This window comes from Cydia amplana, chromosome 23, assembly GCF_948474715.1.
Source record: "Cydia amplana chromosome 23, ilCydAmpl1.1, whole genome shotgun sequence".
NCBI lineage: Eukaryota > Metazoa > Arthropoda > Insecta > Lepidoptera > Tortricidae > Cydia > Cydia amplana.
In genome coordinates this window covers 1,301,628-1,327,345 of record NC_086091.1, presented here as the reverse complement: position 1 = coordinate 1,327,345, position 25,718 = coordinate 1,301,628, and the positions used below count along the sequence as shown (strand labels likewise).

The window sequence follows — 25,718 nt, the reverse complement described above, 5'->3', positions numbered from 1 at the left end:
CTTGTAACAACGGTGGTCCAGCCAAAGCACGTTTAGCCAAGTTTCCGAAGTAGAAGCATGGCTCCAGGCTCAACACTTGCTGAGGGTTGAGGGATTCTACTAGAGGTGAGATTAGTTTATGCATCAGTCAATAGATGGCGTAACTTACCAGAGTTGTATCAACTGGTGTAGGCACGAAAGCCGTATCATCTTGTAACAACGGTGGTCCAGCCAAAGCACGTTTAGCCAAGTTTCCGAAGTAGAAGCATGGCTCGAGGCTCAACACTTGCTGAGGGTTGAGGGATTCTACTAGAGGTGAGTAACCCTCGGGTGCTGCGTAGCGGAGACGACCGTGCTCACCTCCTAGGAGAAATCGGCAACTGGAAAGATACACGCCATTTTATTACAACAAACTTTAGTTGATTGATATGATATATACAATCCTTAACCTTTTAATCGCCGCAGACTGATATACATATAAGCAGGGGTCGGACAAAAAGTGCGGATGACGTCAAACCACTTATAGGATGATTTCAAATAGTATTTTTGATTTTCATAAACAATTATCACTTATCATTTATCAACCTCTTTATTAAACGATATCGCCACTTGAAATAAGTAAGTACGTTTTTGACTGACACATTGTCAATCAGATGAACAATAAATTGACTTCGTTATTGTTTAGCTATTGTATCTTCACGATTATATTTAGCTAAAATTTATATTTACTAATGTATAAGAAAACGCTCTAAAATGTCATCTTTACTCGAATATTGTGGCAAGTTTCGTGAAATTTATTTTATTCACTACATCACCCTACCACCTGTACTATTAATTCCATGGATTTATTTACGATTATTTTGTTACTTCATTAATACTACTTGGTTACTACATGTCACACGGAAGTTTAAATACAAACTCAAACATCATCCTGTGTGCAAGATTACGTCATTTTTACGTCATCCGCACTTTTTGTCCGACCCCTGCATATAAGACATACAAAATCGGGCTCATTTCGCTGCTGTCTGATAAATAAGACAAAATTTCATGTAACTTCGTACCTCCCGGCGCCACGAGCACGCTCGATGACGTATTCTATGGCGGTTAAAAGGTTAAAAACAGGTTATGTGCGAGTGAGACTCGCGTTCCAAGGGTTCCGTACATTAAGTCCGACTCACGCTTGACTGCACATTTCGAATAGGTTTGCCTGTCATCTATAGGTAAAGAACTATTTTGTTTATTTATTTTATTTTATTTTAGACTCTGTGTCTCCCCAAAAAGATAAGATAACAGTTCGATAGCTAGTGACCCTTACGCCATTCAACATAAAGTCGATAATCGAACTTACCTCAGTTTACTAGAACAGCTGATAACCGGGAAGAACATGCCCTCCAGATTGAAGTTAGTGAAAGACCCGGTGACCCTTACGCCGTTGAACATAAGGTCGATAATCGAACTTACCTCAGTTTACTAGAACAGCTGATAACCGGGAAGAACATTCCCTCCAGATTGAAGTTAGTGAAAGACCCGGTGACCCTTACGCCGTTGAACATAAGGTTGATAATAGAACTTACCTCAGTTTACTAGAACAGCTGATAACCGGGAAGAACATGCCCTCCAGATCAAAGTTCGTTAGCCAGTGACCCTTACGCCATTCAACATAAAGTTGATAATCGAACTTACCTCAGATTACTAGAACAGCTGATAACCGGGAAGAACATGCACTCCAGATTGAAGTTGGTGAAGGACCCGGTGACCCTTACGCCGTTGAACATAAGGTTGATAATAGAACTTACCTCAGTTTACTAGAACAGCTGATAACCGGGAAGAACATGCCCTCCAGATCAAAGTTCGTTAGCCAGTGACCCTTACGCCATTCAACATAAAGTTGATAATCGAACTTACCTCAGTTTACTAGAACAGCTGATAACCGGGAAGAACATGCCCTCCAGATTGAAGTTAGTGAAGGACCCGGTGACCCTTACGCCGTTGAACATAAGGTTGATAATCGAACTTACCTCAGTTTACTAGAACAGCTGATAACCGGGAAGAACATGCCCTCCAGATTGAAGTTAGTGAAAGACCCGGTGACCCTTACGCCGTTGAACATAAAGTTGATAATCGGTACGGTCAGGTCTAGCGCGCAGCCGATAACGTCACCTGAAACAGACATGTGGTTAGGCATTTGGCCACAGAATAAATAATAGTACTAAGTACAGAAGACTCACTCTCTAACAAAACGCGTCTCTTACGATCAGCACAGATATGGCCGCTAGGTGGCGACAGCGCCACGTGCGGCTTATGGCTTTCCCCAAAATTGGGGCCGAACGGATGTACTTTTAGCTACCTGTAGCAAAGCGACGAAATCGCGGAGTAAGACACGCCTGATTTGGCGACAAACTTTTTTGTTAACATTTGTCATAGAAACATGGCCCGGCACTATGTAAGGCTAAGATGAAAGAAAATGAAGTATACGTGTAAGTCATACATGAACTCTTTCGAGCTTAAGTGATTGAAAACGTTGGCGTTAAAATTAAACCTAAAAGTAATGCACAATAAGACACATTTTGGGTCGCTGCCCCAGAGGAGTAAGTAAGTAAAAATAGTGGAGATAATGTACCTTTTTGGAAGGAAAGTAAATATAGTACCTATTGTAAATAATTAATCAAGCAGCATTTTCAGAAAGACGTTTCGCGCTCCGTAGCAACCATATGAGCACAAGCCATTATCAACGTCACTGGAAACTGAACCTTGTGACAAGGAAAATAAGGTACCTTTTATATTGAAGTGCCAAGCAGCACTTTCTTAGACGTTTTGCGCTCCGTTGCAACCATATAAGCACAACTCATTATGAGCGCCATTGGAAACTGAACCTTGCGACAAGGACAATAAGGTACCTTTTCTAATAAACGGCTCGTCTACATAGTTTCTATTGACTGGAGTCTTGCGGCCTCTCGACCAGAGGTTTTATTTATTTAAACTTTATTGCACGATAAAATTTGTACAAATGGCGGACTTAATGCCTTAAGGTTGGCACCATCGAAGCCGAAGGAATACAGGTCGTCTCCGACACCGTTGCCACCCTATTTCCTCTAGGTAATTTTGGAAACTAAACCTTATAATAATGGAGACAAGCTTCATTTTCTAGCGAAACCGAACTATTACAGAGCGCCGCGTCAGCTCTATTGGAAAGTGAGCCTTTTGGAAAGTCAATAAAGTACCTTTTTAGACGGACCCAGCAGCATTTTCTTAAAGACATCTTGCGCTCCGTCGCAACCATATGAGTACAAGTCATTATGAGCGCCATTGGAAACTGAACCTTGTGACAAGTACAATTAGGTACCTTTTCTAATAAACGGCTCGTCTGCATAGTTCCTATTGACTGGAGTCTTGCGGCCTCTCGACCAGAGGTTTTATTTATTTAAACTTTATTGCACGATAAAATTTGTACAAATGGCGGACTTAATGCCTTAAGGTTGGCACCATCGAAGCCGAAGGAATACAGGTCGTCTCCGACACCGTTGCCACCCTATTTCCTCTAGGTAATTTTGGAAACTAAACCTTATAATAATGGAGACAAGCTTAATTTTCTAGTGAAACCGAACTGTTACAGAGCGCCGCGACAGCTGTATTGGAAAGTGAGCCTTTTGGAAAGTCAATAAAGTACCTTTTTAGACGGACCCAGCAGCATTTTCTTAAAGACATCTTGCGCTCCGTCGCAACCATATGAGTACAACTCATTATGAACGCCATTGGAAACTGAACCTTGCGACAAGGACAATAAGGTACCTTTTCTAATAAACGGCTCGTCTGCATAGTTCCTATTGACTGGAGTCTTGCGGCCTCCTGACCAGAGGTTGGCACCATCGAAGCCGAAGGAATACAGGTCGTCTCCGACACCGTTGCCACCCTATTTCCTCTAGGTCATTCATGTTGGAAACTAAACCTTATAATAATGGAGACAAGCTTCATTTTCTAGTGAAACCGAAGTGTTACAGAGCGCCGCGCCAGCTGTATTGGAAAGTGAGCCTTTTGGAAAGTCAATAAAGTACCTTTTTAGACGGACCCAGCAGCATTTTCTTAAAGACATCTTGCGCTCCGTCGCAACCATATGAGCACAACTCATTATGAGCGCCATTGGAAACTGAACCTTGCGACAAGGACAATAAGGTACCTTTTCTAATAAACGGCTCGTCTGCATAGTTCCTATTGACTGGAGTCTTGCGGCCTCCTGACCAGAGGTTGGCACCATCGAAGCCGAAGGAATACAGGTCGTCTCCGACACCGTTGCAACCCCATTTCTCCCCACCACCGGGGTAGGGGACGTAGCTGGAAAAATACATAGTTGTTTAAATATATAATTTAGGTGGCTCTGTGAGCTGTAGACCTCGCGAGCATAGCTTATTGGGACCGTGCACGACGACAGCGCCACATAGCGGTTTGATCAATCAACAATACAAAGATTTTAATTTATTAAAAAAAAAAATACGAAGTTTAAGTGAAAAAAAAAATACAAAAAGTTATGTCTTACTGGAGATCGAACCCAGACTTTCTGTGTGCAAACAAAAAAAGCGATTGTTTACAAAATGCGCCGTGATAGTTCTTAGCTGAGCTGACGAAATTCGGCTACTCATTCTCGAGTACAAACTAAATATCTAAATACCGCCTAAACCAGCAATACAATTTTTCTGCATTTTTTGCCATTTACTATGTAAATATGTCTCAAAAAGAAAATACTTTCATGATATCGATACGACTATTTGTTTAAGCGCGAGGTATCACAACTCCTCCATTTTTGAAAATTTCCAAAAACGGGATCGCCAAAAAATTTTTATTTACTCATAGAATCTGGTCACAAAATTTCACAAGAATCGGTTGAGAATTGTGACCTGTAGAGGAGAACATCCGGACATACAAAAGCAAAATGCCCGAGTCAAAACGTCTTCGGTCAATAAATAATATAAATATTATAGGACACCCTCATACAAAATTACAAATTGACTGACACAATAAGCTCAAGAAGACTTCTGTACAGTCGCCATCAGATATATCGGAGCGGCTAAGGCGCTCACAAATATATGAACACGCCTCTATTGTCAGGGCGTTAGAGTGCGTGTTCAGATATTTTGAGCACCTCGGCCGCTCCGATATATCTGACGGCGACTGTACAACGAAATACAGATGTAGTGCATAATTGTTTTCCATCGTATTTTCTCGGAAACGGTCGTATTTGTCATACTCCTTCAGTCAACCGCGGTACAAGAAATATGTAGCATGATAAAGACGAACGTTACCGAGAAAATAATCTGTAATCTCAGAGAACGATATAAAATATACAAATACATAGAAAACACCCACAAACATGACTCAGGAACAAATATCTGTGCTTAACACACACATAGGGATTCGAACCCAGGACCATCGGCTTCATAGGCAGGGTCACTACCGACTAGACTAGACCGGTCGTCAAAAAATGCTATCTTAAGTGAAATAGAGTTAGACCAAGAAAAGTCTACAACGATTTTGATAGCGCACGCAGTGCAAGTGTTATTTATGCGTCATGACTTCATAGAAGTTTGACTGCGTGTGCTATCGAAATCGTTACAGTCTTTTCTTGGTCTAAGGGTCGGTTACACCATGCTTTTTAGGGTTCCGTACCCAAAGGGTAAAAACGGGACTCAATAGAGTAATAACTAAGACTCCGCTGTCCGTCCGTCCGTCCATCCGTCCGTCCGTCCGTCTGTCACCAGGCTGTATCTCACGAACCGTGATAGCTAGACAGTTGAAATTTTCACAGATGATGTATTTCTGCTGCCGCTATAACAACAAATACTAAAAACAGAATAAAATAAAGATTTAAGTGGGGCTACCATACAACAAACGTGATTTTTGACCGAAGTTAAGCAACGTCGGGCGGGGTCAGTACTTGGATGGGTGACCGTTTTTTTGCTTGTTTTGCTCTATTTTTTGTTGATGGTGCGGAACCCTCCGTGCGCGAGTCCGACTCGCACGTGGCCGGTTTTTGTCATCGTTAAAGAGTTCGCAAAACTTTATTGTATGGAAAGTTTCATAGTAAACCGCCGCGGCGCGCCGGCTGACCTTGATCACTTTGTCAAGTGCGGATGCAACTGGCACTAACTATTTAAGAGTTATTTACCCAGCAGTATTAGCCCATCCTATCCTCAAATGCGGCATCATATGCGTAGTCTTCTCAATGTGGTCCATGGTGACCTCGAAATACCATTTCTGGTACACGGCTGAACCTTCCACGCGGCCCACGAAGATGTTTGGACGGACACTGTAAACAATAATGGAAATTAAGCTTCGAAATAAATTAAAAGTGGAAAAATTCACTGTCTTGGGTGGGACTTGAACCCACGACCACTGGATCACTAGTACAGTGCTCTGCCATCTGAGCTACCAAGACCGTACCCAATTGAGCGAATATTTCCACCATATATAAGCCCTAGGGAGGCTCATAGCGACATCTACCGTAAAATAAATTTAATAATGGAAATGTCAAAACAAATAAGTAATATAAGCTCAAACTTTACGGATTTACTAACAGCTATCAAAAAAACAACGGGTTGCACTCAGGGAGTGCCGGCAGAAGTGAAAGCTCAATGACTAGTGCAAAATGCACTATGTATAATTGAGGTTAACGCCATCTAGCGTTAGCGTTAATTACTTGAAACGCCTAAGCACATCACTGTTAGTACTCGAGTTATATTAATACCAGTTAGAGCGAAACTCACTAGATGGCATTTAAATCAATAAAGAAAAACTCAATGACATACATGTAACAGTTTTTCATGTAATGTCATTGAGTTTTTCTTGATTGATTTAAATGCCATCTAAATGAGTGGCCATCTAAATCTTACGGTCACGTGATCGTCTTACGCTGTCTCGAGTTTAACATTTTTTCCCCACCTCAAAAAGTGCACAGCGCCGCTAAAGAAGTTTTCACTTCAAAAATTGCACTGGTCACATCTTGGCTCCATCATCAGATCAGCTCGTTTGCACCAATTACCTGCCTTATAACATCAAAGTAAAATTAACTCTATAAGTATAATTGTGCCCCCGAGTTTGATAGCCTGACGTACAGTCAGCAGCAGAAGTTGCTAAGCGGGCCAGGTGCTCAAAATGATCTTGACGCGACTTTATTGTTAAGAGAATAAGAGCGTGTCAAGGTAATTTTGAACACCTCGCCCGCTTAGCAACTTTTGCTGCTGACTGTACCTTCATTACCATAAAGTTTACTCATAAATCTGACCTTGACGATTCACTCCCTCTGTTATTCAACTTTGAACTTTATGACTTTATCATAAAGTCCTTACATCGGCACATGATCCACCCACGCTGTCTGTAGCAAAGAAAACTGACTTCTATAGCCTTTTCTTATTCAAAACTGAACCTTATTGCCTTATAATAAAGTCCTCACTTCGACACATGGTCTACTAGAGCAGTTTGCAGCAGTAAATTATTCCCCGGCAGCAGATAATCGCAGATATTGTTCTGCGATGTTTTGGGTCACGACCGTGCTAACTCGTTTAAATTAACTACTTTCTTGCGTCTAATCTATTAAAATTGAACCGTATACCCTTAAAATAAAGTCTACTAACCTTGACACATGGTCTACTAGAGCAGTTTGCAGCAGTAAATTCTTCCCCGGCAGCAGATAATCGCAGATATTGTTCTGCGAGGAACGTACGGCTACGCCATTGCCGACGCATAGGGAACACAGTACGTCGAGGACTTTGGGTCGCGACCGTGCTTACTTGTCTAAGTTATCTGCTTTCTTGCGTCTAATCTATTAACATCATTAAAAATTGAACCTTATTGCCTTAAAATAAGTTCACTAACCTTGACACATGGTCTACTAGAGCAGTTTGCAGCAGTAAATTCTTCCCAGGCAGCAGATAATCGCAGATATTGTTCTGCGAGGAACGTACGGCTACGCCATTACCGACGCATAGGGAACACAGTACGTCGAGGACTTTTGGGTCACGACCGTGCTAACTCGTTTAAGTTAACTGCTTTCTTGCGTCTAATCTATTAAAATTGAACCTTATACCCTTAAAATAAAATCTACTAACCTTGACACATGGTCTACTAGAGCAGTTTGCAGCAGTAAATTCTTCCCGGGCAGCAGATAATCGCAGATATTGTTCTGTGAGGAACGCACGGCTACGCCATTACCGACGCATAGGGAACACAGTACGTCGAGGACTTTTGGGTCGCGACCGTGCTTCCTTGTCTAAGTTAACTGCTTTCTTGCGTCTAGTCTATTAAAATTGAACCTTATACCCTTAAAATAAAGTCTACTAACCTTGACACATGGTCTACTAGAGCAGTTTGCAGCAGTAAATTCTTCCCAGGCAGCAAATAATCGCAGATATTGTTCTGCGAGGAACGCACGGCTACGCCATTACCGACGCATAGGGAACACAGTACGTCGAGGACTTTTGGGTCACGACCGTGTTTCTCGAGGAGGGAGATGATTACTTTAATATGTTCGTCCTGTGGATAAGAAAGTATGTGGTGAGTAAATAATTATGGTAAATAATAGTAAACTAATATACAGAATTAGATGGATAGATATAAAATATGATATCGTAATCAAAGCATCATGGAGCCATAAAATTGAAACTTCAATTAATAAAAAGTATACGTTTCATATAATCAATTAGTAATCTGGTAATCTCACGGATAAATATCCGCAAACGCTAGTTTGCTCTCTAATTCTGGAGTTGGAGTATAGTACCATCGCCCACACTGTTAACTTCCCATCATCAATAATGTGACATCATCATGTGTGATGTCATCTGGACATAAGAGTGTTGCTGTTGGTACGTTCAGAATTTCTGTACTCCCTCTTAAAACTTGAGAGCTATACAATGTACCCTGATATTCTGTACATATTAAACATTTCTAAAAGTTCTTGTTCCATTACTCACTCTCATTACATTGAGCACCTCAGGACAGTCGACAAGCACGTAATGTATTACGTCCTTCATTCCTATTCCTAAAGCTTGTGAACCATATCACCTACTCCGATACTCACTCTCATCATATTCAGCGCCTCAGGCAAGTCGATCAGCACGCAATGTAACGTGTCCAACATTCCTATACCCTCTTTTGAAGCTTGTGAACCATACCACCTACTCCGATACTGTTATTAAACGACAAATGAAAATATTCGTCATCCATTACTCACTCTCATCATATTCAGCGCCTCAGGCGAGTCGATCAGCACGCAATGTAATGTGTCCAACATTCCTATACCCTCTTTTGAAGCTTGCGAACCATACCTCCTACTCCGATACTCTGTTATTAAACGACAAATGAAAATATTCAAGTCCATTACTCACTCTCATCATATTCAGCGCCTCAGGCGAGTCGATCAGCACGCAATGTAACGTGTCCAACATTCCAGTTCCCTCCCCCGAAGCCTCCCTACTGAGATCAACAACATCCTACAATTGTATCAAAATATTCGTCATCCATTACTCACTCTCATCTAGGGCTTGCAAATATTCGAAACTTTCAGATATTCGAATATTCGACTTTTTCTGACGACGTATTCGAATATTCGAATAATTATTCGAATATTATAAAAAATAAGAAAAGGAACGAGAAATCGGTTTATTATCGTTTTATTCAAAAGCTTTTTTCACATATTGTTAAAACTAAGGATATTTGGCAGAAATCCACTTAATTGACTAGATTTTATCATCCTACTATTTATAAGATGCCCACATTTATAAAAACTAGTAAAACGCCAAAATTAGACGTATTTAATATTTCTAGATAAAACTTATTATAAATGCGTCGTTGCGTGAAATAATATAACTTTAACCATCCAAACACCTAGGTATGTAAGAATTTTTTTTAGTAGGTAATTATTTTCCGATTTAATCACTCAGAGGCCTGTAAAAAGGCCTTTAATTTCATTGTATTTTGAATCTTTATTGACTTTATTTGTTTTGGCAAGTTATTATTCCTAATGGTCGGCTAATTATATAATATTGGAATATTTAAGGGAAAAAGTTAGTTGAGTACTGGGTGGATTATTCGTCAGCTAAAGGTGCATTGTTAGATTACCAAGTTGGGCAGGTTTGGTATGATTAAATTTGAGAATTGCGATAAGTGGCAAGGTTTAGACTTCAAAAATTCGCTTAACGCGCATAACGTACGCTTGTACTGAATAAACAGAATGACCCTTTAACTTAAAACTTACGCACCGTAAAAATAACATACTTTTTGATTTCGTTTTCATTTAAATTGAGTTAGGTTTCACTGTATTCACGAAGTCTATTGAGAGGAATACAGTAAAAATATTATTTCCTTCGTATTTGGGTACCTACCGTTCCTCATTCACTGTAAATACCCGTAAAACACACTGAAACTGTAACTACAGCGGATGACATAGATTTTTTATAGTAATAAAAAATATTCGAATATTCGAAACCTGAGCGGCCGAATATTCGATTATCAAAACAGGTCGAATATTCGACAAATTCGAATATTCGAATATTCGAATTGCAAGCCCTACTCTCATCATATTGAGCGCCTCAGGCGACTCAGTCAGCACGCAATGTAATGCGTCCATCATTCCCGTGCCATCCCCCGAAGCTTGTGAACAATATCACCGATGCTCTTCTTAAATGACACATTAAAAGTTTCTCGTCCATTACTTACTCTCATAATATTCAGTGCCTCAAGCCAGTCAAACAGCACGCAATGTAATACGTTCAACATTCGGTGGCCTCCTCCTAATAAAGCTTGCCATAGTCACCACCTACTCCGATCACTCCTCCTTAGTGACTTTATCAAAATGATCGTCATCCATTACTCACTCTCATCATATTCAGCGCCTCAGGCGAGTCGATCAGCACGCAATGCAACACGTCCAACATGCCCGTGCCTTCCCCCAAAGCTTCCCTACTGAGATCAACAACATCCTACAATTGTATCAAAATATTCGTCATCCATTACTCACTCTCATCATATTGAGCGCCTCAGGCGACTCAGTCAGCACGCAATGTAATGCGTCCATCATTCCCGTGCCATCCCCCGAAGCTTGTGAACAATATCACCGATGCTCTGTTCTTAAATGACACATTAAAAGTTTCTCGTCCATTACTTACTCTCATAATATTCAGTGCCTCAAGCCAGTCAAACAGCACGCAATGTAATACGTTCAACATTCGGTGGCCTCCTCCTAATAAAGCTTGCCATAGTCACCACCTACTCCGATCACTCCTCCTTAGTGACTTTATCAAAATGATCGTCATCCATTACTCACTCTCATCATATTCAGCGCCTCAGGCGAGTCGATCAGCACGCAATGCAACACGTCCAACATGCCCGTGCCTTCCCCCAAAGCTTCCCTACTGAGATCAACAACATCCTACAATTGTATCAAAATATTCGTCATCCATTACTCACTCTCATCATATTGAGCGCCTCAGGCGACTCAGTCAGCACGCAATGTAATGCGTCCATCATTCCCGTGCCATCCCCCGAAGCTTGTGAACAATATCACCGATGCTCTGTTCTTAAATGACACATTAAAAGTTTCTCGTCCATTACTTACTCTCATAATATTCAGTGCCTCAAGTCAGTCAAACAGCACGCAATGTAATACGTTCAACATTCGGTGGCCTCCTCCTAATAAAGCTTGCCATAGTCACCACCTACTCCGATCACTCCTCCTTAGTGACTTTATCAAAATGATCGTCATCCATTACTCACTCTCATCATATTCAGCGCCTCAGGCGAGTCGATCAGCACGCAATGCAACACGTCCAACATGCCCGTGCCTTCCCCCAAAGCTTCCCTACTGAGATCAACAACATCCTACAATTGTATCAAAATATTCGTCATCCATTACTCACTCTCATCATATTCAGCGCCTCAGGCGAGTCGATCAGCACGCAATGCAACACGTCCAGCATGCCCGTGCCCTCCCCCGAGGCTTGCGAGCCGAGCCGCGAGAACAGCCAGTTGAGGCGGTTGGAGTTGGCGAACTGCGCGCAGTTGGTGTGGTTGCCCTTTATTATGGCGGCTGTGAAAGAAAAAGTGAGGTTATATTTGTGAAATTCTTATTATTAGGACACTTCCATTTCCTTAAACAATAACATCTTTCCCAGCTTAAACTCCTATCAATTCAATTGTTTTTAAGCTTATTAGATCAATAACTTAAGGCGGGTTGCACCAAACTGTTTGTCACCGTTAAAACGTTCCTTCACAGCCAGGAACCCTTATGATGACATTGTCTATGGCTGAGACTTTTTTTATTTTATTTATTTTTTATTTTATTGGTATTCAGGACAACAACAGCCGTAAATATAACTAAGACATATGCTTACATAAAATAAGGCCAATAACAGTCATCCATTGAATTACATTATATAACGATTAAAAATAGCAAAGATAAGAAAACAGCGAGAATGTACAATACACACAAATGCTCGTTACGCTAGAAATACTATAAACCGGTTGTACAAAGTTTAAGTAATGTAGTTAAAAATACCTACTTCTGATACAAAACAAAACCATGACTTTGCTTCAGTTGTAAATCAGACACCAGCAGACATTCACAAAAAATATCAAGATAAACACCATAATGTAGTACTCAAACTGAAGTTTTATTGTAAGTTAGAATTATTAGGAGTTAGAATTTAGAAAGGTACCTACCTATAACTTACAACTAATTGCATTACCCTGGCACCCAGGAGCACATAGCTAGAAAAAGTTATGATGTAAAGAGATATTCTAATAAGATGTATTTACTAAGATGTATTTACTTTTTTATTTAAGGAGCAATTACTACCAGTACTGAAATTAAATGTAAAATTACAATAATAATAAAAACAGAAACTGATTTTAAATTAATTTTCTTTGAACAAATTGGAATATATACATTTTTTGGCATACTATGGCTAAGACTTACCGAGCAACTGGTACAGGTATCCAGAGATCATCTCCCAGCTCTGCCCGGACTCGTCTCCAGCCAGGAACCCGGACAAGAACCCTTGTGATGACGTTCTATGGCTAAGACTTACCAAGCAACTGATACAGGTATCCAGAGATCATCTCCCAGCTCTGCCCGGACTCGTCTCCAGCCAGGAACCCGGTCAAGAACCCTTGTGATGACGTTGTCTAAGGCTAAGACTTACCAAGCAACTGATACAGGTATCCAGAGATCATCTCCCAGCTCTGTCCGAACTCGTCTCCGGCCAGGAACCCCTGTGATGACGTTGTCTAAGGCTAAGACTTACCAAGCAACTGGTACAGGTATCCAGAGATCATCTCCCAGCTCTGCCCGGACTCGTCTCCAGCCAGGAACCCGGCCAAGAACCCTTGTGACGTGATGACGTTTATGGCTAAGATTTACCAAGCAACTGGTACAGGTATCCAGAGATCATCTCCCAGCTCTGCCCGGACTCGTCTCCAGCCAGGAACCCTTGTGATGACGTTGTCTATGGCTGAGACTTACCAAGCAACTGATACAAGTATCCAGAGATCATCTCCCAGCTCTGCCCGGACTAGTCTCCAGCCAGGAACCCGGCCAGGAACCCTTGTGACGCGATGACGTTGTCTAAGGCTAAGACTTACCAAGCAACTGGTACAGGTATCCAGAGATCATCTCCCAGCTCTGCCCGGACTAGTCTCCAGCCAGGAACCCGGCCAGGAACCCTTGTGACGCGATGACGTTGTCTAAGGCTAAGACTTACCAAGCAACTGGTACAGGTATCCAGAGATCATCTCCCAGCTCTGCCCGGACTCGTCTCCAGCCAGGAACCCGGTTAAGAACCCTTGTGATGACGTTCTATGGCTAAGACTTACCAAGCAACTGGTACAGGTATCCAGAGATCATCTCCCAGCTCTGCCCGGACTCGTCTCCAGCCAGGAACCCGGCCAGGAACCCTTGGGACGTGATGACGTTGATCTTGTCGATGGCTTCGAGGATTAGGTTGAGGATGCCCTCCTCTTGGAACAGGTCCTGACGGTTGCGGAGGGCACGGAACTTGTTCTGCTTCTCTTCATGTTCTGGAAATAGTGAATTAATTGTTAGAATATCTTTATCATTTATCAAATTATCATAAAATGAAGTTACGTTGTTTTAAAACCATCCTAGGTCAGCCTCAGCGCTTCATCATAAGACCAGCCCTAGTAGCACGGTCGCATTTTTATCGTTTGTCACCATTCCTGTCACGTTCTAACAAGTGCGAAAGTGACGGGCATAGTGGAAACAAGTATCCCACTATTATACCTCCCGTCCAACTAAACGGCATCGCCCTTGCGAGAGTCACTCGCTTCAAATATCTCGGGCACGTTGTTACTGACGATCTGAAGGACGATGCCGATATGGAAAGAGAGCGAAGAGCATTGTGTGTGAGGGCGAACATGCTCGCCCGCAGGTTTGCTAAGTGCTCAAATGCAGTGAAAATTACTTTTTCACCTCAGCAGCTCGAACAAGGGTACTTTGCTACTTAAAAACAGTGAGCAAAATCGCATTTTGCTCACTGAGTGAGACAAAATGAGCAAAATGCGATTTTGCTCATCCAGTGAGCAAAATGCGATTTTGCTCACTGTTTTTAAGTAGCAAAGTACCCTTGTTCGAGCTGCTGAGGTGAAAACTTAATTGTTGGTATATCTTAAGAAAACATGAGTGAATAGGTAAGTGATGAAGAAGGAATACATTTTTCGGGTTCTCTAATATGTTCTCACTGCTGAGGTGAAAAGTTTTGTGAACTACACGAGATCAAAGTTATTTACATCTCGTGCGCTTTTGAGTCCTCTCTCGCTACGCTCGTGAATCTAGTATAGGATCTTTCGCTTGCACGGGACTCAAAATAAGCACTCGAAGAAATATCAAACTTTGATCTCTTGTTGTACAAATAACTATATTCAAGACATACTGCTCGTCTTTTTACACTGGCAGCTGGGTCCGATATACCCAAAAGTCATACAATGCTATTAGGGTGCAGTACAACAATGCCTTTAGGATGCTGATTGGCCTGCCCAAGTTCTGCAGCAAACATGTTCGCGGAGTCACGGACGGATGGATTTGCAGCAATTTTGCGCAAGAAAGCAGCGTCTCTGTTGAGCAGAACGAGGGACAGCCCGAACAGCATCCTAAAGATGATAGCTGATCATGTGTGTTGTCGTGTAATTAATGAAATAATTTTAAATGTAAAATCTAATTTAGTTTTTAAGTACTAACATTATTTTTAAGAATGTACTAACAAATATAAGATCGTGTTATCTTTACTGAATAAATAAAATTGAATTGAATTGAATAGTGATAGTCGATAAAAATGGAACCGTGCTGAGCCCGCAGGCGGCCTAGCCAAGGTGACAATCGCTATCGCTTCGCCATCGAATCGCTTTGTGTCTCTCTACCACTCTTCCATATGAGTGTGACAGTGACAGTTGCTTTTCGTTCGCTACGTATCGTTAGCGATTGGATGTTGTCTACGGGGGCAGTAATGGAAATTTTTCATAACGTTTCATTGTAATCACATTAGATATGAGCGCCGATAGGCATATAGCCGGCGGCGGCGCGCCGGTCAAAATTGGTCGGCGGCGGCGGCGAATCGGCGGCGTGGCCTTGAAACCCCTTCGATTAATGAAAAAAGAGTTCAAACAAAAATTTTACCGAAAAAACATGTTTTTGCTGTAAGAAAGTTATGAAATAAATGCATTTTTTATTTTCAAGGATAATTTATTGAATAATGGTACGAAAAAATTTGATATCGTATAAACTGTGGATAAGCGGTATCGCGCGGCATCAGAGGCGGTCTTAATCATCTCCCTTATCTTTTGTGCTATGTTAAAAATTGCGGATTGACTGTATCAGGGAAACGTCTTGTCGACAGTCCAAAAAAAACGAGCTCCGTCTAACCAATATCGACCTAACAAAACCGATTTATGTCAAAAAGTAAGGCCCAACGCCGAGCTCCATGTAACACCGAAGACTTGATTTCGACGCCTCCCAATGCGAGGCCAAAGGATGAGCTGTAGGTAAGCATACAGCTAAGAATCGAACGACAAGTGTAAGCTTGGCTGACGGCTGAACGCCTGGAGCGCCGATTGCAGCGCGCTTCTGTGCGAGGCCGAGCTGCAAGAGAGCAGAGCGAGTGTGCAGGCCGATAAAGACTGAAGCCATAGTGTTAAAGATCTGGAGCTTTCCTGCGGGCGACGCCAAAGGCCGAGCTGAAATGGAGCTAAGATCGGATAAGGACCAATGCTCAAGCGTTTTAAAACAGGCCGAAAGTTGAGTTCAAAACTTGCAGGTTCAGATAGCGGCTTAATTCCATGCGAGCGATGCAAGGCCAAAGCTTGACATTTCAACAGTGGCCAAGTTTAATTGAGACCCGATTCCGACGCCCTTCCGTGCGAAGGCAACGGCCGGACATTTGGACGTGGAAACGCTTAATATCTTAAAATGAACCCCATTTTATACCTTTTAAAGACGTTTAACCATGCTTGCAATGGTTAAATTCGCGGTAAATGACGGATGGTTAGCTGGCAAAATTAATTATGCATTGGATCGGTAATCCAAAGATGTGGCTTCGAGTCTCACGTTAGCCAGAGTTGATCACAGTAAATTTTTTCATTGTGATTGACATGTCTAGTGTATATATACAATCTATAAATTGTAATGTGGAACGTTCCACAATAAAAATGGAAGGAAATCAGTATGTTTATTACAAGCAAGTATATAAAATAATTTCGTTTCCCCAAGACTAGTAGCGCGGTTACTATAGTTCGTTTTTTTTAGCACTAGAAAGAACTTGCAAGAAGGTAAGCGATCTTGACATGTCTTTTAACCTGTCGAATCCCGCGATATGACGTCACCATAAGCGTTCTGGCTCATTGAAAAACGCTTTTTAAAAATCAAAAACTATTACTTATGAAAGCAGAAGAATATAAATGATCGTATTAGATTCATAATTGTTACATATTTGCCGTAACTTATTTTTAAAATGTGTTTTTCAATTAAAAGACACATCAAGATTGTTTACCTTATTTCTAATGTTAAAAAAACGAACTATACACAGATAAGTTTGCATTTGCCTTCGATATTTTTGAATTATATGGGCCTAAAATACCCTTTGAATGCCTACAAACTATTCGAAGTGGCGCCGTTAATGATCTAAACTCGATTAAAAATATATTATCTGATTCTGAAAGTAGTAGTAACTACCAAGGTCACGCCGATGCCACGCCGATAGCGCAGTGTCGGCGGCGGCGGCGCGAAAATTTTGTCGGCGGCGGCGGCGCGCCGGCGCGGCGCTCATATCTAAATCACATCAGTGGTTGGTTCAAGTTTTTTTTTTTGCTGTATTTTATTTGTGATACTGATAATCTCCGTTCTTAAATTTCGCGAACAGTAAGACAAATCAAAAGATCTTGAATGTGTGAATGTGAAGTTTAAAAATAGAAGTTACCCCTAACTTGTGACGCTCAACTTCTATTTTTAAAACTTCAATTTTAATTTTAAAAGTAATAAACCAGGATGGTGACTTACCCATTTCCTCATCAGGTTGTGCGAAGTAGTTGATCAGATCCTCGAGACACATGACCATCTCGCCGAGGTTAACCGAAGCGAAGAACATCGAATGCCGCCGGTTCTCTTGCAGAGTTTCAAGCCCACTGGAAACCGGTTTTTTTATTTTTGATATTGCCTACCTATTCTCTGTTTTATTAATATAGGAATAAGGTCAAAATTCACGTGGTAAATTGAACGATTCCCTGCTTTATACATTGTTCATCAAATCTTTCCATTTTACACCTTAACACTATAGAAATAAGATCGAAACTCACGTGATAAACTTAGTAAAGAGCGAGGAACACTTCCTAATAACTCTAGCAGTACGCGACTCTTCTTCTTGAGACCTGGAGTAGTCTAGACCGTCGTCCATTTTTCCTACCTATTCTCAGTCCTATCATTATAGAAATAAGGTCAAAATTCACGTGGTAAATTGATCGATTCTCGGCTTTATACGTCGTTCGTCAAACCTTTCCATCCTATACCATAACACTATAGAAATAAGATCGAAACTCACGTGATAAACTTAGTAAAGAGCGAGGAACACTTCCTAATAACTCTAGCAGTACGCGACTCTTCTTCTTGAGATCTGGAGAAGTCTAAACCATCGTCCATCTTGCCCACTTATTCTCAGTCTTATTAATATAGAAATAAGGTCAAAATTCACGTGGTAAATTGAACGATTCTCTGTTTTATACGTCGTTCATCAAACCTTTCTATCCTATACCATAACACTATAGAAATAAGGTTGAAACTCACGTGATAAACTTAGTAAAGAGCGAGGAACACTTCCTAATAACTCTAGCAGTACGCGACTCTTCTTCTTGAGACCTGGAGAAGTCTAGACCGTCGTCCATCTTTCCTACCTATTCTCAGTCCTATCATTATAGAAATAAGGTCAAAATTCACGTGGTAAATTGATCGATTCTCGGCTTTATACGTCGTTCATCAAACCTTTCCATCCTATACCATAACACTATAGAAATAAGATCGAAACTCACGTGATAAACTTAGTAAAGAGCGAGGAACACTTCCTAATAACTCTAGCAGTACGCGACTCTTCTTCTTGAGACCTGGAAAAGTCTAGACCGTCGTCCATCTTTCCTACCTATTCTCAGTCCTATCATTATAGAAATAAGGTCAAAATTCACGTGGTAAATTGAAAGATTCCCTGCTTTATACATTGTTCATCAAATCTTTCCATTTTACACCTTAACACTATAGAAATAAGATCGAAACTCACGTGATAAACTTAGTAAAGAGCGAGGAACACTTCCTAATAACTCTAGCAGTACGCGACTCTTCTTCTTGAGACCTGGAGAAGTCTAACCCATCGTCCATCTTGTCCACTCATTCTCAGTCTTATTAATATAGAAATAAGGTCAAAATTCACGTGGTAAATTGAACGATTGTCTGCTATATAGATAGTTCATCAAACCTTTCCATTCCACACCTTAACACTATAGAAATAAGATCGAAACTCACGTGATAAACTTAGTAAAGAGCGAGGAACACTTCCTAATAACCCTAGCAGTACGCGACTCTTCTTCTTGAGATCTAGAGAAGTCTAACCCATCGTCCATCTTGTCCACTCATTCTCAGTCTTATTAATATAGAAATAAGGTCAAAATTCACGTGGTAAATTGAACGATTGTCTGCTATATAGATAGTTCATCAAACCTTTCCATTCCACACCTTAACACTATAGAAATAAGATCGAAACTCACGTGATAAACTTAGTAAAGAGCGAGGAACACTTCCTAATAACCCTAGCAGTACGCGACTCTTCTTCTTGAGATCTAGAGAAGTCTAAACCGTCGTCCATCTTGCCCACTCATTCTCAGTCTTATTAATATAGAAATAAGGTCAAAATTCACGTGGTAAATTGAAAGATTCCCTGCTTTATACATTGTTCATCAAATCTTTCCATTTTACACCTTAACACTATAGAAATAAGATCGAAACTCACGTGATAAACTTAGTAAAGAGCGAGGAACACTTCCTAATAACTCTAGCAGTACGCGACTCTTCTTCTTGAGACCTGGAGAAGTCTAGACCGTCGTCCATTTTTCCTTCTTCGTGAAGTATCGCTTGTTTCTCTTCGACTTTACCGACGCCTTTCTTCTTCGTCTCATAGGACTGAAACGAAATGATTATTATGAATTGTCGTATTTAAATTATGGATAATGGAAGAGTGAAGTCAGATAGCAAAATAAATATTGGATTTTAATGTAGTTATACTACTACTACTACTACTACTACTACTACTACTATACTACACTATTACTATACTACTACTATATTACTATACTATTTATACTGTTTTTATTAGTATTTAACTCTAACAAAATTTTGGTGGTAACTACTGGGAATAAAAATTCCCAGTAGTTACCAGTGGTAAAAGGTGGGAAAAAATTCCCAGTTACCACTGATAACCCAAAGTCCGTAATAAAAGGATCATTAGGATATAAGTAGGTACTCGGAATGTCTTATGAAGGAGTTTAAGTCCAACTTTCACCGATTTTTTAAATAAGTTTGTTTGACTCACAATTTAACGTAGACTTCATATGTTTATGTGTTCAGATCCACCTTTTCTATTATTACTTTCCAATCACCCTTTGCCGTGTCTCGGTTGAAAAAAATATTCAGCAGCTCGAACAAGGGTACTTTGCTACTTAAATACAGTGAGCAAAATCGCATTTTGCTCACTGAGTGAGACAAAATGTGCAAAATGCGATTTTGCTCACTCAGTGAGCTAAATGCGATTTTGCTCACTGTTTTTAAGTAGCAAAGTACCCTTGTTCGAGCTGCTGAGGTGAAAACTTAATTGTTGGTATATCTTAAGAAAACATGAGTGAATAGGTAAGTGATGAAGAAGGAACACATTTTTCGGGTTCTCTAATATGTTCTCACTGCTGAGGTGAAAAGTTTTGTGAACTACACGAGAACAAAGTTACTTACATCTCGTGCGCTTTTGAGTCCCTTACTACGCTCAAGATTCTAAATTAGATAGTATAGAATCTTTCGCTTGCACGGGACTCAAAATAAGCACTCGAAGAAATATCAAACTTTGATCTCTTGTTGTACAAATAACTATTAATATGTTACCTTATAAGACAGCCATAGACCGGTCTCCGAGTGCTGTACAATGACAGTAGAGTCACCATACTTGATGATGGGCGACCCAATGACTTCCAGGTCCTTGTCTTCAAGTACAACCTTCTGGTCATCTTTCTCTTGCCGAAGGTAGAACGCACAGGAGGCTGTTGTGGCTTCATCTCTGTTTGAAAGAAACGATACAAAATAAATATAAATACAACGAATAATAAATACAAAATTGAAAGAAACGATCACATTAATATTAAGAAGAGATTCACTAATTACTACTATACTATAGATTATAGTTTGGCAAAGGTCAATCACTGCACTATACATACTACACTGTTCTTACGTTAGTATGCTACTGATATTATAATAAAATTCTCTATTTGAAAGAAACGATACAAAATAAATACAAAATACAAAATAAATATAAATACAACGAATAATAATTACAAAATTGAAAGAAACGATCACATTAATATTAAGAAGAGATTCACTAATTACTACTATACTATAGATTATAGTTTGGCAAAGGTCAATCACTGCACTATACTGTTCTTACGTTAGTATGCTACTGATATTATAATAAAATTAGTTTACCATATTTTTAAATAGAACTATTAAGGGACTAAAAATATCTATTTGAAAAGCTGAAAATTTCCCCACAATATAATTCCGTATTTAAAATTCAGTGGCAGAAGTCCATGGTAAGGCAAGATATTTCGTCTTCATATTAATTGTAAATTATAAAATTCACGGCCTTATTTATGTGTCATGGTCATTGCCATTCCTAGTCCTAATGGCGAACACTCACTTACGTCAGTAAAGTTAGTTACTACCAGCGATGTGCAGCGTAAATATATAAGTTTTTTAGGGTTCCGTACCCAAAGGGTAAAAACGGGACCCTATTACTAAGACTCCGCTATCCGTCCGTCCGTCTGTCACCAGGCTGTATCTCACGAAACGTGATAGCTAGACAGTTGAAATTTTCACAGATGATGTATTTCTGTTGCCGCTATAACAACAAATACAAAAAACAGAATAAAATAAAGATTTAAGTGGGGCTCCCATACAACAAACGTGATTTTTGACCAAAGTTAAGCAACGTCGGGCGGGGTTTTGCTCTATTTTTTGTTGATGGTGCGGAACCCTCGCTCCCGACTCGCACTTGGCCGGTTTTTTTACATTACCTTTGTATAAGATACAGTTCGTTCTGATCGTTGACTCCAAGGTATCTGCCAGTAGTTATGTGTCGTATGCGCATAGGATGGAGCCAGTTAATGAAACCACCAGCCCACTTGGTTCGAGCTAGCTCGAGACGCCAGAGCGAACGGGCTTGAGACATCACTGAACCACCTTCGTATACCACAATACTGTAAACAAAGATATATATATATATTTTAGAAGTGAAAAAAATTATAATTGAAAGATTTTGAACACGGATAATGTACGTAATAATTAATAAATTGCTGTAACTATCCCAGCTACTAATGGTCTGTTAGGAATAACTGCCCATAATGATACTTGTTAAATTGTTTTAATTTTTTTTTTTATACCACATAGGTGGCAAACAAGCATACGGGCCGCCTGATGGTAAGCATTCACCGTAGCCTATGGACGCCTGCAACTCCAGAGGTGTTACATGCGCGTTGCCGACCTTTTTTTTAAAAACCTGTACACTCCTTTTTTGAAGAACCCCATATCGTATATACTACTTATAGCAGTCTCATCTATAGCGTTTTTATAAAAATATATAAATAAATCTGGAACTGAATGATCAAAATTTCTTGATAACCTTCGACAGTTTGAAATGTAGGTTTTTGTTACATATATTGTTTTACATATTTTACTTGTAGTTCCGTAGTGGTGTATACTGTTATGATGTGTAACTTATTTGAATAACTCATGAAAAAATAAATCAAGTTATGCTTCTGTCATCCTGTTACAAAATAAATAGTCTTTAGTTAACATGCACGTATATTGAGAGTGAATGAACATTCGCTCGATTGTCAACGATGATGGCATCTATCAGTGAATCAAACGGTAAATACGCTGCTGTTAACGTTACCTACTAACGTTAAAAATGGTGTATCGATACCTTTGACTTAACGTTAGCTCAAATTGACAGCTGCTAACGTTACTCGTACCATTTTGTTACCGGTAAAGAGTAGTATAACTAACGGTACCTGGTTTAACGTTAGTTAGAACTTAACGTTAAATCTGTCACCTTGTGATAACGATACCAACCTTTTAACGGTATTTTTCTACTCCAGGACTTAAATGTGTCAATTAAATGACTGACAGTGATATCTAAAGCAATGTCATTTGAATGCTTTGTCTATAGGCTCATAAGATGACTGCTAGCAGTCATCTTATGAGTATAATACAACTGCTTTATTTTTTTTAAAGATACAAGTTCCGATCATCTTGATTGAAAGAGGTATGTTTTCATTTACAATAATAACTCTTTTTTTTTAAATAATAACTCAATTTTTTTTAAATAATAACTCTTTTTTTTTAATAATAACTCTTTTTTTTTAATAATAACTCTTTTTTTTTTTTTTTTGCTGCAGCTGTCATAGAAAAAGTAATGTATGCAACAGCTCATAATTGGTTCTTAAAATTCTCGGGTCTTTTTTTACAAAACTCGACTACGTCTCGTTTTGTAACTTCGACCCTTGAATTTTAAGAACCCTTATTATATCACTGTTGCATAAACTACTATTAAAGCCCTGCGTATATTATTATTTATCGAAACAAAATCTCTCTCACTTTATTACTTTCTCACTGAATAAGTAGCGGACTTAATTTAAAAGGAAAATATCTGACTCATCTGAATGTAATACTCACTTTTGTCCACCATCCGTACTCCAAGTACTCGGTATAGTAAGGCACTCGTCACCCCCATGGAAAAATCTCAGTACATCTCCCCCGAATACGTATCCCACGTATTTCATACGCGAAATACCGGTGCCGTAAGGCTGTACAGACCAGTGCGTTACGTGAAATGACGCGTTTACGATAGATACTTCGTTCTCTTTTGTAGTGTGCTGAAAATAAATACAATAATATCATCATCATCATATCAGTATTTTATCGCCCAGTGTGCTGAAAATAAATACAATAATATCATCATCATCATATCAGTATTTTATCGCCCACTGCTGAGCATAGGCCTCTCGAGTACGCCACTTATCCCGGTCCTGAGAATCTCATTAATGCTGAGCTGAGCCAATAATAATAATATATGGATATTATGGAATTAAAAAAATTAAAAACCCCCTACGCTATATTTATTCCAAGAAAATCTATTTTATGCAAATAATGCCTTATATCATTTTGGAAAAGAGCTGATAATTTTCAAACTACTAGATCGATTTTTCATGAAACATGTGGCCAATCTTTAATTGAAAACAAAATATAATAAAGTAGGTATGCTACTATTCATGAATTCATTTTTATATTGTTTCTCAAGAAAATACTCTATATTTTACTAAACATTATTATAAATTTATGGTGTAAATCAGCGTTCACGATGGTTACTTCGTTCTCTTTTGTAGTGTGCTGAAAATAAATACAATAATATCATCATCATCATATCAGTATTTTATCGCCCACTGCTGAGCATAGGCCTCTCGAGTACGCCACTTATCCCGGTCCTGAGAATCTCATTATTGCTGAGCTGAGCCAATAATATTATATGGATATTATGGAATTAAAAAAATTAAAAACCCCCTACGCTATATCATCGTCAATTTTATGCCAATAATGCCTTATATCATTTTGGAAAAGAGCTGATAATTTTCAAACTACTAGATCGATTTTTCATGAAACATGTGGCCAATCTTTAATTGAAAACAAAATATAATAAAGTAGGTATGCTACTATTCATGAATTCATTTTTATATCGGGTCTCAAGAAAATGCTTTATATTTACTAAACATTATTATAGATTTATGGTGTAAATCAGATTGATTTCATTTGGTCTACACCCGGCCTAGCCAAGCTGACAATCGCTATCGCTTCGACAACGAAACGCTTCGTGTCTCTCTATCACTCTTACATATTAGTGCGACAGTGACAGTTGCGTTTCGATCGCTACGGAGCGTAAGCGATTGGTACGTTGGCTACGCGGCATGTAGTATAGTTTGTAGCTTTCTAATAGACCCCGAAGGCTAATCCTATTGTCTATTGTTCAGTAAAACCGCACGTGCTACTTACCTGCAAAAAAGGGTCCTAATTATTCTATTTGGCACCTGAGCGCGGGCTAGTCCAACGCTCAAAAACCAGTGTAGGTGCGCTCTCCGATAACGCGCCTTTGTTACGCATCTCGATGACACATTTTAGACTGGTTCTGTAGCGTTCGACTCGCCGGCACTCAGTAACCGAAGTACCGATTTTTTATGCAGGTGGTTGTGGCACGTGGCACGAGCGGTTTTTCTTAACAATAGACAATAGGATTAGCCTTCGGGGTCTATTAGAAAGCTACAAACTATACTACAGGGTGACTAAGATCCAAGTGACTATTGTCGCGATTCGGAAAATGTACAAGAGATTCACTAGATATTAAATAGTAAAGATATGTGACGTTCCACGGCAAAAGTTACCATTGCCCCATGCTGAATATTGGAGCGGCGGTAATAATAGCGTAAGCCCCAACCGCCATAAGGTACCTTTTGCCGTGGAACGCCACATATCTTTACTATTTCATATCTAGTGAATCACTAATTCATTTCCCGAATCGCGCCGTATATAACTAGTCTAAACATGTTTGTAAACTCACCAAATATCTCTCCGTAGCAACGGACACGAGTATAAGGTCGTCACCCACTCGCACCTTCTCACCTTCAGATCTGTATTTAAATAAGTGAATGTCAAGAAAAACAAAAGGAAACAAGAGACATACAGCTTCACTTGGAATATCAACTTTATTTCTTGAGAAATAAGACTCAGACTCTTAAAGTAGGTAACGCATTTAATTTCGAGAAGAGCGTATTAGCATAAAAGTTTGATAAAGTTTTCAAGATATTATGAGGCATATTTGTTGACATAAGGAAGGGACTGTTGATGA

The 25,718-nt window shown here is 39.7% G+C and overlaps 1 protein-coding gene across 1 annotated transcript in view; it reads right to left on the bottom strand.

The window, feature by feature from the left end:
- Positions 1-25,718, bottom strand: part of LOC134658853 (ryanodine receptor) — a 245,694-nt gene that overhangs the window by 179,234 nt on the left and 40,742 nt on the right. The window contains exons 8-20 of the mRNA XM_063514524.1: positions 25,431-25,500; positions 23,498-23,697; positions 21,838-22,020; positions 20,654-20,825; positions 19,515-19,684; positions 17,525-17,649; positions 13,834-14,037; positions 11,880-12,049; positions 8,309-8,499; positions 6,137-6,277; positions 4,154-4,308; positions 1,998-2,139; positions 149-359 (exon numbers count right to left, since the gene is read on the bottom strand). Coding sequence (XP_063370594.1) covers positions 149-359; positions 1,998-2,139; positions 4,154-4,308; positions 6,137-6,277; positions 8,309-8,499; positions 11,880-12,049; positions 13,834-14,037; positions 17,525-17,649; positions 19,515-19,684; positions 20,654-20,825; positions 21,838-22,020; positions 23,498-23,697; positions 25,431-25,500 — 2,134 coding nt within the window. The remainder of the gene's footprint in view (positions 1-148; positions 360-1,997; positions 2,140-4,153; positions 4,309-6,136; positions 6,278-8,308; positions 8,500-11,879; positions 12,050-13,833; positions 14,038-17,524; positions 17,650-19,514; positions 19,685-20,653; positions 20,826-21,837; positions 22,021-23,497; positions 23,698-25,430; positions 25,501-25,718) is intronic.